The 12,369-nt window shown below is 41.7% G+C and overlaps 1 protein-coding gene across 5 annotated transcripts in view; it reads right to left on the minus strand.

Annotated features, from left to right (window-relative positions):
- Positions 1-12,369, minus strand: part of exoc6b.L (exocyst complex component 6B L homeolog) — a 158,435-nt gene that overhangs the window by 80,929 nt on the left and 65,137 nt on the right. For all 5 annotated transcript variants that reach the window (XM_041587002.1, XM_041586988.1, XM_041586987.1 and 2 more), the window contains exons 9-15: positions 5,746-5,829; positions 5,047-5,093; positions 4,810-4,930; positions 2,829-2,900; positions 2,622-2,719; positions 1,460-1,565; positions 1,133-1,242 (exon numbers count right to left, since the gene is read on the minus strand). In XM_041587002.1, coding sequence (XP_041442936.1) covers positions 1,133-1,242; positions 1,460-1,565; positions 2,622-2,719; positions 2,829-2,900; positions 4,810-4,930; positions 5,047-5,093; positions 5,746-5,829 — 638 coding nt within the window. The remainder of the gene's footprint in view (positions 1-1,132; positions 1,243-1,459; positions 1,566-2,621; positions 2,720-2,828; positions 2,901-4,809; positions 4,931-5,046; positions 5,094-5,745; positions 5,830-12,369) is intronic.

The raw sequence follows: 12,369 nt of genomic DNA on the forward strand, positions 1-12,369 counted from the left end.
GCGGATTGTTTATTTGCCACTAACATGGCGGGCCAAATCACGTTGAGCGGATTATTCAGCCTCTGGGCCAACAATTGTCTATATATGGACCATAAAGCCCCTTACACTATAATGCGAGACACCCCTCCACTCCGGTTTGCAAGACACAATCCTTGCAATGCACTACCTTGAATAACTGCTCTTATGAGTACCTCCATATTGGCCAGGGTTTAAATGATATTTCTTGCTGAATCTCTACACACAGAGGTGATTTGGAATTTAGCCTAAACCAACCCTTAGCCGGGCCTAATAGGACTACGTTTGCAAGCAGCGCTGTGTAAGACTACCTAGTGGATGTGCCTTTGATCTGTCATCAGCCGCCTATAAGGATGAAAAGGACAAGGGCTGTTATCTCCCAGGGCAGGGTGACAGATGGGTGCAGGTTACACTTGGGAAAGACATTAATATTGAAAACCTGGGGGCCTGCAGGTCAATCTGCTCCACTGACCTTTTCACTCCTTATCCTCTTCAGATTGAGAAATGCAAGAGCTTAGGTGGATGAATGAGACCAGTTGAACACAAGACATCCCTCCCTCTTTATGTCGTACATTTAGTATGGTCCATCAAGCGGGTGGTGGAGGGACTAGCACTGCTGCAAATAACACGGTCAGAAAGGGTTCCAAATTGGAATACTGAAATAAGTAGCAGGATAGTAGTATAAAATAAAGTATTTATAAGGACATGAATAGCCTAACGCGTTTCATGCAAAATGGGCACTTACTCATAGGCTAATGGTCCCACCCCTGTACAGACTTTTTATAGGGGTGATGACCATAGTCTATGCAGGGGTGGGACCATTAGCCTACGAGCAAGTGCCCATTTCGCACGAAAAGCGTTAGGCTATACATGTCCTAATAAATACTTTTTATTTTTTTACTACTATCCTGCTACTGCATTCATTGATTGTGGATATCCTTCACTTATTTTGAGTATTCCAGTTTTGACAGCCTTTGGACTGGGGTTTTTCGTGAGGAGACCGCATGGAGATGTCTTTGTTTACAGATAGAGTCCCATTCCGGTCCCAAACAGGACAAAGAGGCATCCGGCTTTACCAGACATGTGAAGTATCAGGATAATCGAAAGGAGCCTTTACCTTAGGTGCAAATCCTCGGAGAACTTCAGGCAAGCGTAGATGAACTCCTTGATCTGACAGTACACTTTGGGTACAAATTCCGAGAAGGGAAACTTTTTAGGAAACTGTTGCTGCAGAGCAAAAGATTGGAGACATTCATTACTATGGCTTTCAATACGTTTCTAAAAACACGATGAAATAAAGGACCACCCCACGAGGACCAGAGCCTTATACGAACACCATCTTTTTAATGGGGTCCAGCCAATATGAATCATAATGAAGGACATGTCAGACTGAAGGAGAGAAAGGCACTTGGAGCAGCGCGGGGGGCACTCAGATGCCTCTTACCTTCTCCAGTTCAGAGTCCTGGAAAGGGAACTGTCCCACTAACTTCTGGAACGTTTCTTCATTAGTCACTGGGATAGGACTGTAGTTATCTGAATCAAGTATATTTCTAGATAAAAAGACACAAATCAGCAGTCAGGTGCTACCAGTCAGATCATCTAGGGAAAAGGATATTTCCAGTACAGAACAAATGACAGATAGTATTACTGGGTGTTCTACAAAGGGGGTTGGGATCACTAAGGGGGGGGGGGGGAATTCACAGCCAATTTTTGGAGTAAAAGTGGTGGAAAATACTTTCTGCATATTCACAAACAGAAATCTGCCTAAATTCCGACTCAAGAGCAACTTTTCATATTTTAGTGAAAGAAAGTCAGTTTATAGACACTTTTATGAATTTGTCTTTCAAACAACATAAAAATGGTGCAAAAACGACATTTTAAAAAGTAAAAGCTCAGTGTGACTCTTCTCCATGGGGGGGAATTCACAAAAGTGTCGGGAAAGGGAAATAAAATGTCGTGTTTTTTTGATGTCGTTATTTATTTTACTGACATTTTTGTGAATTCCCCCCTAAGACTTCCCAGCAGACAGATCTTGCCCACTGATGGTGTCACTAGGTACAATGGAAGCCACCAATCCTGGGTGATATCCATCTACCCCCCACTGAGTGCCTGCAAGTTAGAGTCCTGCAGGGGGTCGTGTAGCCGCGGGTTACCCGCAAAAACCTGAGGATTGCATTCGATTGGATTCGGGAGCGGGTATAGACGCGAATAGGCGGTTCTCCGGGTTTGGGTCGTGGGTCTTCTCAATAGCGAGTTTCACTCATTTTTCTCTGATCACGCCTACTTCCAATGATGTCACCTCTGGTTTACAATGACATTACTTCCTGTTTTACTCGTTTTTTTCTGATCACGCCAACTTCTAACAATGTCACTTCCGGGTTTACAATGACAGCACTTCCTGTTTCTTGATGGTCAGCGGGTCGCCAATCGGGTTGCGGATAAGGTATTTGTGGGTTCAGGTTTAACAAATTGGTTCTGCGCAGGACTCTACTGCAAGTAGCCCTGTCTATGATTAGTAGGAGGAAGCCAGGCCAGTGTTGTGTAGAAAGCTGAAGCCCCACTCTGCACTAGAAGCAGGAATTTGGGGGTAATAAATATCTGCTCACCTGAATAACAGAGCCCATTTCTTCAGCAGAATCTCGCTGTACTGGTCTCGGATCTCTAGCAGCATGTCAAAGAGTTGGTTCACTGGGAAACCATAACCCTGCAGGAATTGACAAACACAAAAACATTGACACAGTCGCTCTGGGGGAGGGGCTAACATAAACATAATAATAATAAACAATAATAATAAACATTCTCCAATGTCCTACCTGCAGTGTGTCAGCAAAATGGACAATGAGGTTCTTCAGGTCTAACACCAGGTTGGGATCAGAGCAGTAGGACTACAAGCAAAGCAGGAGAAAAGGGAAACTGATAAATAGGCCACCAGTGTTACTACAATTCCCAGCATTCCAATGTGCAGCAGAAGTTAAAGGGATACTGTCATGGGGAAATTTTTTTTTTTCCAAAACACATTAGTTAATAGTGCTGCTCCAGCAGAATTCTGCACTGAAATCCATTTTTTCAAAAGAGCAAACAGATTTTTTATATTTAATTTTGAAATCTGGCATGGCGCTAGACATATTGTCAGTTTCCCAGCTGCCCACAGTCATGTGACTTGTGCTCTGATAAACTTCAGTCACTCTTTACTGCTGTACTGAAAGTTGAAGTGATATCACCCCCTCCCGCCCCCCCAGCAGCCTAACAACAGAACAATGGGATGGTAACCAGACACAACATAACGGCTGCCTGTTAGATCTAAGCACAGCACTCAATAGCAGAGGCACACGTGGAGGTTTAGTTGCCTGGCCTCTTCTTTGGGCAACTAATTTCCCTGAACTGCCTTCCTGCCAGCTAGAATCTAAATCGCCAGTGGGGTGGCACTTGAATCAATTTGTTATCCAAAGTCACCTCATGAGGAAACTTCGGAAAACGAAGCAATTTGAGTGCCATTTCACCCCCTCCCTTCCCCCCCAGCAGCCTAACAACAGAACAATGGGAAGGTAACCAGATAGCAGCTCCCTAACACAAGATAACAGCTGCCTGGTAGATCTAAGAACAACAATCAATAGTAAAATCCAAGTCCCACTGAGACACATTCAGTTACATTGAGTAGGAGAAACAACACCTGTCAGAAAGCAGTTCCATCCTAAAGTGCTGGCTCTTTCTGAAAGCACATGACCAGGCAAAATGACCTGAGATTTAACTACACACCAATATTACAATTAAAATAAACTTATTGGGTTACAAACAGTTGGGTTATTTGCAGTGTAAAGAGTGTAATTTAGAAATAAAAAAATACATACATCATAAAAATCATGACAGAATCCCTTTAAGATGACGCACATTGTGCTAGACACAAACAGGACTTTTATCATATAAAACGCATTTATTTATCCTAGTTTTGTTTATTGTTTACAGTTACAGCCATTGTTGCTTGGGCTGGAAAGATGCAGTTTTGCTCCTGTTACATGATGATCCGCTTAAAAAAAGCTAAGAGTGGTCAGGCTTAGCAGTCCAAGGGTGTAAAAAAGACAAGGCATATACAATTTTCAGCAGACTTGTGATTGATACAGGGGAATGGACTACCTCACCGTTCATGCTATGAGCAAACTTAGGGGCTGTTCCTGCTGAATTGTGCTTAGTACAGGGAATACCTATACTGCCATAGTTTTATGGGATCTCTCTGTACAGACTATGAGCAAACTTAGGGGGCTGCTCCTGCTGAATTGTGCTTAGTACAGGGGAATACCTATGCTGCCATAGTTTTATGGGATCTCTCTGTACAGACTATGAGCAAACTTAGGGGCTGTTCCTGCTGAATTGTGCTTAGTACAGGGAATACCTATGCTGCCATAGTTTTATGGGATCTCTCTGTACAGACTATGAGCAAACTTAGGGGGCTGTTCCTGCTAAATTGTGCTTAGTACAGAGGAATACCTATGCTGCCATAGTTCTATGGGATCTCTATGTACAGACTATGAGCAAACTTAGGGGCTGTTCCTGCTGAATTGTGTTTAGTCTGTTTCTCATTGCAATTTTGCTGCAATGTTGCCCTGCAGGTGGCAGATAAGGGCAAAAAGCCCGGAGAAGTGCAGAGACATAGTAAAAACTGCAAATTGAGCCAGTAAAACCTTCATACAAGTCAGGGAATAGGAAAGCAAGTGGGAGATGATTTTTCTATATTTAAACTGGACTAAAGCAAAGGGCATTTTGAAGACCTGGTTGGTTGGTTGGTAGGTATGTACTTACCGAATGTGTCCGCAGGGCTGCCATTGTTTTGGACAAGGCCAGCTCCCACAGTTCATCTATGTAGGCTCTATTGACAAGGCCAAGTGTTGTATGTAAAATGTGATCTTCCACCACAAAAAAGCTGAGGCAGGGGAGAAGAGAGAGCACTTAATTTAAACGTGGAAAAAAACAATCGTATATCATAAGCACAAGAGACATAGATGCCCCCCTGCAGCTCGTGGCAAGAGAATGACTTACCCTACTATCTGGTGGAAGTACTTTCTGTATCCGTCCAATGTTTCATGCTGCAATGAGAAGCAAAGTGATGTGCCCAATACGCTAATGCTTTTTTATTTCTAGATCGAATAGGGATGCACCGAATCCAGGATTTGGTTCGGGATTCAGCCTTTTTCAGGACGAATCCTTGTGCCTGGCCGAACCAAAATCCTAATTTGCATATGCAAATTCGGAGTGAGAAGGGAAATAATTTTTTCCCCCTGCTTTTTCCTTTCCCGCCCCTAATTTGCATACACAAATTAGGATTTGGATTTGGTACGGTATTTGGCCGAATCTTTCACAAAGGATTCTGCTGAATCCCAAATAGTGGATTTGGTGCATCCCTAATATGTAATAATATGTAATAATTACTTTCTTGTAAGCTCCTGTGTCGAGCTGCCATATGCAGAAAGGGCGCCACGGCTGAATTGCTTTGATACAATCATCTAAATTCAGTTTCTTTATACAGCCTACATCCAAGTCTTTAATTTCTTATGTATAATATGTCATTTTAATAAATCCTGCCCAGCAATACCAACTAGATTCCAGTTGCTGGGACACAAGCGATGGTTCCTCAGGGGCACAGGGAAAGATATATGGATGCATTATGTAGGTTACTATCCCTTGGCAGACATAATATTACGCTACTGTAAAGTGATTAAAAGAAACTAAGGGTCCTACCATGTTGGATGGCGGCTGTAAGACCAGCCTTGCTTGCTTTCTCCTCTGGTTCCTGTAGTAGTTTTCAAAGGTCTCCCTTGAACCCTGAAATCAGATGTCAGGTCGGTATAATAAGCACAGACGTTCTGCATCATTACATAACTTGTAGGGCAAACCTTTAAAGGAAAACTATACCCCCAAAATGAATACTTAAGCAACAGATAGTTCATATCATATTAAGTGGCATATTAAAGAATCTTACCAAACTGGAATATATATTTAAGTAAATATTGCCCTTTTACATCTCTTGCCTTGAGCCACCATTTTGTGATGGTCTGTGTGCTGTCTCAGAGATCACCTGACCAGAAATACTGCAGCTCTAACTGTAACAGGAAGAGATCACCTGACCAGAAATACTGCAGCTCTAACTGTAACAGGAAGAGATCACCTGACCAGAAATACTGCAGCTCTAACTGTAACAGGAAGAGATCACCTGACCAGAAATACTGCAGCTCTAACTGTAACAGGAAGAGATCACCTGACCAGAAATACTGCAGCTCTAACTGTAACAGGAAGAGATCACCTGACCAGAAATACTGCAGCTCTAACTGTAACAGGAAGAGATCACCTGACCAGAAATACTTCAACTCTAACTGTAACAGGAACAAGTGTGGAAGCAAAAGATACAACTCAAAAGATATAACTCTGTTAATTGGCTCATGTGACCTAACATGTATGGTTTGTTGGTATGTTTGTGAGTACAGTGAATCCTACGATCCCAGGGGGCGGCCCTTATTTTTTAAAATGGCAATTTTCTATTTATGATTACCCAATGGCACATGCTACTAGAAAAGTATATTATTATGAAAATGGTTTATTTACATGAAGCAGGATTTTACTCAGTATCTTTTTATAGAGACCTACATTGTTTGGGGGGTATAGTTTTCCTTTAATGAATCAGTAACGGCTAATGAGTGAATGACAAGCCAGTGGGGTTTGGGTACATACAAGACCAATAAAATAAGATTAAAGGAAGAACTTTTTGAGGTACAACATTAGGGGGCAGATTTATCAAGGGTCGAATTGATAAAGGGTCGAATTGAAAATTCTACTTTTTTTTAATGGTCAAAATTGTCACATTCAACTACGGAGTTATTTAAATTCAATTAGAGTTTTTTAAATAATTCAAATTCGATTTTTTTTTTCCAGGCAGATTCAGGGAGATTAGTCGCCCGGTGACAAATCTCCTCGTCTTCGGCGGGACTAATGTCCCCGAATTGCCTCCCCACTGGCTATAATGTAAATCTCAGTGGGATGGCACTCAGCGCGATTCATTTCCTAAATTCCTCATGAAGCAACTTCGGAAAACGAATCGCGCCGAGTGCCAGAGATTTACATTGCACAGAGATTTACATTTTAGCTGGCGGGAAGGCAGTTTGGGAAGATTAGTCGCCTCGAAGACGAGGAGATTTGCCGCCGGGTGAATTATCTCCCTGAATCTGCCTGAAAAAAAAATCTAATTTGAATTATTTAAAAAAAACTCGAATGAAATAACTCCGTAGTCAAATCTCATTGAATCTGCCCATGTGCCCTGGCCCTAAGAATTCAAATTCGACTTTTCAACACCTAAAACTTGCCGAATTACTGTTTTGAATCAATGGGGTAAATTTATCGAAGAGTGAAGTTCCGCCACTAGAGTGAAATTCCGCCACTCTCAATTTCTATGGGATTTTGAAAGGCGTATTTATCAATGGGTGAAAGTGAAAGTTCACCCTTTGATAAATACGCCTATAAAAATCCCATAGAAATGAATGGAGAGTGGCGGAACTTCACTATTAAATTCACTCTTTGATAAATATACCCAATGGGAGAGGAGTTGTTTGCAACCTTCCTGACATTTCGAGTTTTTTCTGAGAGAAAAACGTGAATCAAGTTTTTTAAATTCGAATCGAATTTGATTCGAATTTTCCAGGTCGATTTAATTCATCCGAGTTTTAAAAATGTTCAATGTTTTCAACACATTCCGATTGGTCGAATTTTGAATTTATGGGAGTTTAGTGGAGTTTTTAAAAACTCCCATGATTTTGAAATTTGACTATTGATAAATGTGTCTCTAGGAGAACTTGCGGATGTGAGCCTTACTGAAAGTCTTACTTTACCAGCTAACCAGGCACAAGGGCACACACACAGATTTCAGATGCCCCAAGATGGCCTCTCTGCGTGCCCCACTTTAAACTGGGTTATTATTCCAAATCATTATATACATGCATAGTGTGATTTATGGGGTTGAGCACAGCGCAGATGCCTAGGTGGCTTGGAGCCAGCAGATATTGATCCGAGTTGCAGACAAAACACGGGTCTTCATTATAGGAAATCAAAGCTAAAATGTGAATTTACAGCAGGAACCGGTTCTGTATTCTGGGCAGTGCCGCGGGTTCCAGTAAATGATCAATAACCGAGTGGGAGCGGGAAGTCGGATTTCACGAACTCCTTGGAGGGAGACGATGGGAGACTCATATTACTGGGCAGATTCAACAGCAGCGCAGGTTAGACTGCAACCTGGTTTTAACCACTGGTTACTGGTTAAATGAAGGAATGTTGGCCTGGAACACGGAACTGGCTAAAAGATAGACTACAAAGAGTGCTGGTAAATGGAACATTTTCTAATTGGACCAGTGTTGTTAGTGGAGTAGCGCAGGGCTCTGTACTAGGTCCCTTGCTTTTCAACTTGTTTATTAATGACCTGGAGGTGGCCATTGAAAGTACTGTTTCTATTTTTGCAGATGAGACTAAATTGTGCAGAACTATAGGTTCCATGCAGGATGCTGCCACTTTGCACAGTGATTTGTCTAAACTGGAAAACTGGGCAGCAAACTGGAATATGAGGTTCAATGTTGATAAATGCAGGTTATGCACTTTGGCAAAAATAATATAATGCAAGTTATACACTAAATGGCAGTGTGTTGGGAGTTTCCTTAAATGAGAAGGATCTTGGGGTTTTTGTAGATAACACGTTGTCTAATTCTGGGCAGTGTCATTCTGTGGCTACTAAAGCAAATAAAGTTCTTGTATAAAAAAGGGCATTAACTCAAGGGATGAAACATAATTGTGTCTCTTTATAGGTCCCTGGTGAGGCCTCATCTGGAGTATGGGGGCAGTTTTGGACTCCAGTCCTTAAGAGGGATATAAATGAGCTGGAGAGAGTGCAGAGACTAAGTGCAACTAAACTGGTTAGAGGGAGGGAAGAGTTAAATTATGAGGGGAGACTGTCAAGGTTGGGGTTGTTTTCTCTGGAAAAAAGGCGCTTGTGAGGGGACATGATTAGACTTTACAAGTACATTAGAGGACATTATAGACAAATAGCAGGGGACCTTTTTACCCATAAAGAGAATCACGTACCAGAGGCCTCCCCTTCAGACTAGAGGAAAAGAAGTTTCATTTAAAGGAACAGAGTAGGGGGTTCATCACAGTGAGGACAGTGAGGTTGGGGAATGCACTGCCGGGTGATGTTGTGATGCTGATTCAGTTAATGACTATAAGAGGGACTTGGATGATTTCTTGGACAGACATAATACAAAGGCTATAGTGATACTAAACTCTATAGTTAGTATAGATATGGGTATATAGAATTTAATTAAAAGTAGGGAGGGGTGTGTGTATGGGGCTGGGTTTTCATATGGAGGGGTTGAACTTGATGGACTTTGTCTTTTTTCAACCTGATTTCACTATGTAACTGGAAGTAGGAGAATGACGCTCAATATATGTGCAACTAATCGGCAGTGGAATGCCATCGACAGCCAAAGACGACTATGACCAATGCAACTCTATGGCCCAGCCCACACAGCAGATATACTCAGGGGCTCTTTACATTACACTGTAACACCTATAAGAACGCACACCTTTTCCAAAAGCTTTTCAGGGTTGCCGGGAGTTCAAACAGACGCCCTGCCCCTGTGCTTTAGGAGTCAGTAGCCAGCCCTGCAGCCATTAATACTGAGTTTTGTCCCGTCTCGTACTGGGTCACTGGGTCATCGGGAGACAAGTTCATGCGACGGCCTCAGGAGACCACGGACTGGAGCCAAGGGCCATAATCAGAAGCCTCTGTCCCACTAATGTTTTCTTTCCTGAGTCCTTATCAAGCACAAGCAAAGAGAGTCTCACACCCCGGGCTGGTGCCTGTGATCTCCCTGTTGTGTACAAGTAATCTCACAGCAGCAGCACCCGGGGCAGCAGATGGGCAGATACAGGGGGGCTGCACTCTCTCAGCCATAGACATGAGGGGGGGACAATTCAGCCACAAGAAGGGAACAGTTCCACTCACGGTGGGAAAAGGGACTTAGTTTATATTCCAGCAGCACCATAATACGAACAGAATTATTAGTTTATTCATGACAAAGCCTTACGCGTTTTGCATCTTCACAGACACTTATAGCCTAAAACATACAGACATCACAAGTATATTTAAGGGGGCAACCCACCAATGAGTGATCAGACTTAATTAACCCCTACCAATTAGCGGGATATTTTTCAAATGTAACAAATTCCCTGCATACCTTCACCTCCTTTTTTGAGAGGTTTTCATATTTTTGGAAGAGGTTTTTAAAGGATACTGTCATGGGAAAACATGTTTTTTTTTCAAAATGCATCAGTTGATAGTGCTGCTCCAGCAGAATACTGGACAGAATTCCATTTTTCAAAAGAGCAAACAGATTTTTTAATATTTAATTTTTGAAATCTGACATGGGGCTAGACATATTGTCAGTTTCCCAGCTGCCCCCAGTCATGTGACGTGCTCATGACTTCAGTCACTCTTTAGGGCTGGGACACACTGGGCGATTTGGGGAGATTTAGTCGCCTGGCGACTAATCGCAGCGACTTTCCACGACCAATCTTCCCCGAATGCCTCCCCTCACTCTGCGCCTGGATAAAATGAAAAGTCGCCGGCGCTAATCACACGGCGATTTGTTTTCCGAAGTCGCCCGAAGTTGCCTCACGAGGAAACTTCGGGCGACTTCGGAAAACGAATCGCCACGTGTGATTAGCGCAGGCGATTTTTCATTTTAGCCAGGCGCAGAGCGAGGGGAGGCATTCGGGGAAGATTGGTCGTGGAAAGTCGCGGCGATTAGTCGCCAGGCAACTAAATCTCCCCAAATTGCCCAGTGTGTCCCAGCCCTTACTGCTGTACTGCAAGTTGGAGTGTTATCAACCCTCCCCCCAGCATCCTAATAACAGAACAATGGGAAGGTAACCAGATAACAGCTCCCTAACACAAGATAACAGCTGCCCGGTAGATCAAAGAACAACACTCAGTAAAATCCAGGTCCCACTGAGACTGATTCAGTTACATTGAGTAGGAGAAATAACAGCCTGCCAGAAAGTAGTTCCATCCTAAAGTGAAGGCACAAGTCACATGACTGGGGCAGCTGGGAAATTGACAATATGTCAAGCCCCATGTCAGATTTCAAAATTGAATATAAAAAAAATCTGTTTGCTCTTTTGAGAAATGGATTTCAGTGCAGAAGTCTGCTGAAGCAGCACTATTAACTGATGTGTTTTGAAAAAAAACATGTTTTCCCATGACAGTATCCCTTTAAGTACAATTTGCTTTTCAACTCAACGGGGGAATTCACAAAAGTGCTGATATTGAGACAAAATAAAAAAGGAGATAAAAATGTCAGATTTCCCACCAAATTCACAAATCTCCACTTTTGTGATTTTGTCTTTTAAACAGACACTTTTCATAATTTGCCTTTCGCACGACATTTTAAAGACATTTTTTTCTGAATTTGTCTTTAGCTCTTACTGAATCTGTCAGTCAGAAAGGGTTTGTTTTGCCTAGGGAAATTATTATATTATATATATCATTTTTTTTGGAGATGTTTGTGTAATTCCACTTCAGTAACAATATATAAGGGTCTAAATACTAAAAAAATACTATTTTGCATAATATAGGGATTTGTGTAAAAAGTATGTTTTATTATTTTAGGTCAAGTGCTGCTAAAACTAAAAAAAAAATGACTGGGAGGCTTTACTTTTCCTTTAGATTTTAATAATATATTCACTCAAGTTGCTAATATTGCCTCATTCATTAAGATAAAACTAGTAAAATAACTAAGTTAAAATGATATAAAATACACTTTTTTGTTTAATCAGTGTTTTAATTGTTTGGTTAATGAGAATTTTACACCTATAGGGTTAGACAGAAACGTGTGTCCTGACTATAAAATGCTGATCCCTATTAATATGATAATAATTCCCCAATGGGGCACCTACAAGAGGAGTGAAATGAAGATTGGGAGAAATAAAGCAGAGCAAATTATATTAGAATTGATCTGACACACGGGGAAGAGTTACACTGAGTTTTACTCCATTTTTAAAATGTCGGGAGAAAATGTTGTTTAAAATGTCGTTTTTGCTCCATTTTTACGTTGTTTGAAAGACAAATTCATAAAAGTGTCAGTAAACTCTTTCTTTCACTAAAATAAGAAAAGTGGAGATTGAGTTGGAGTTTAGGCAGATTTCTGTTTGTGAATATGGAGAAAGTATTTAACACCAGTTTACAACCACTTTACTCCAGAAATGGGCTCTGTCCACTTTTGTGAATTCCTCCCTAGGTGTCGTAGAAAAAAACTATTTCCAAATGTT

The sequence above is a fragment of the Xenopus laevis genome, chromosome 1L (genome assembly GCF_017654675.1).
Source record: "Xenopus laevis strain J_2021 chromosome 1L, Xenopus_laevis_v10.1, whole genome shotgun sequence".
NCBI lineage: Eukaryota > Metazoa > Chordata > Amphibia > Anura > Pipidae > Xenopus > Xenopus laevis.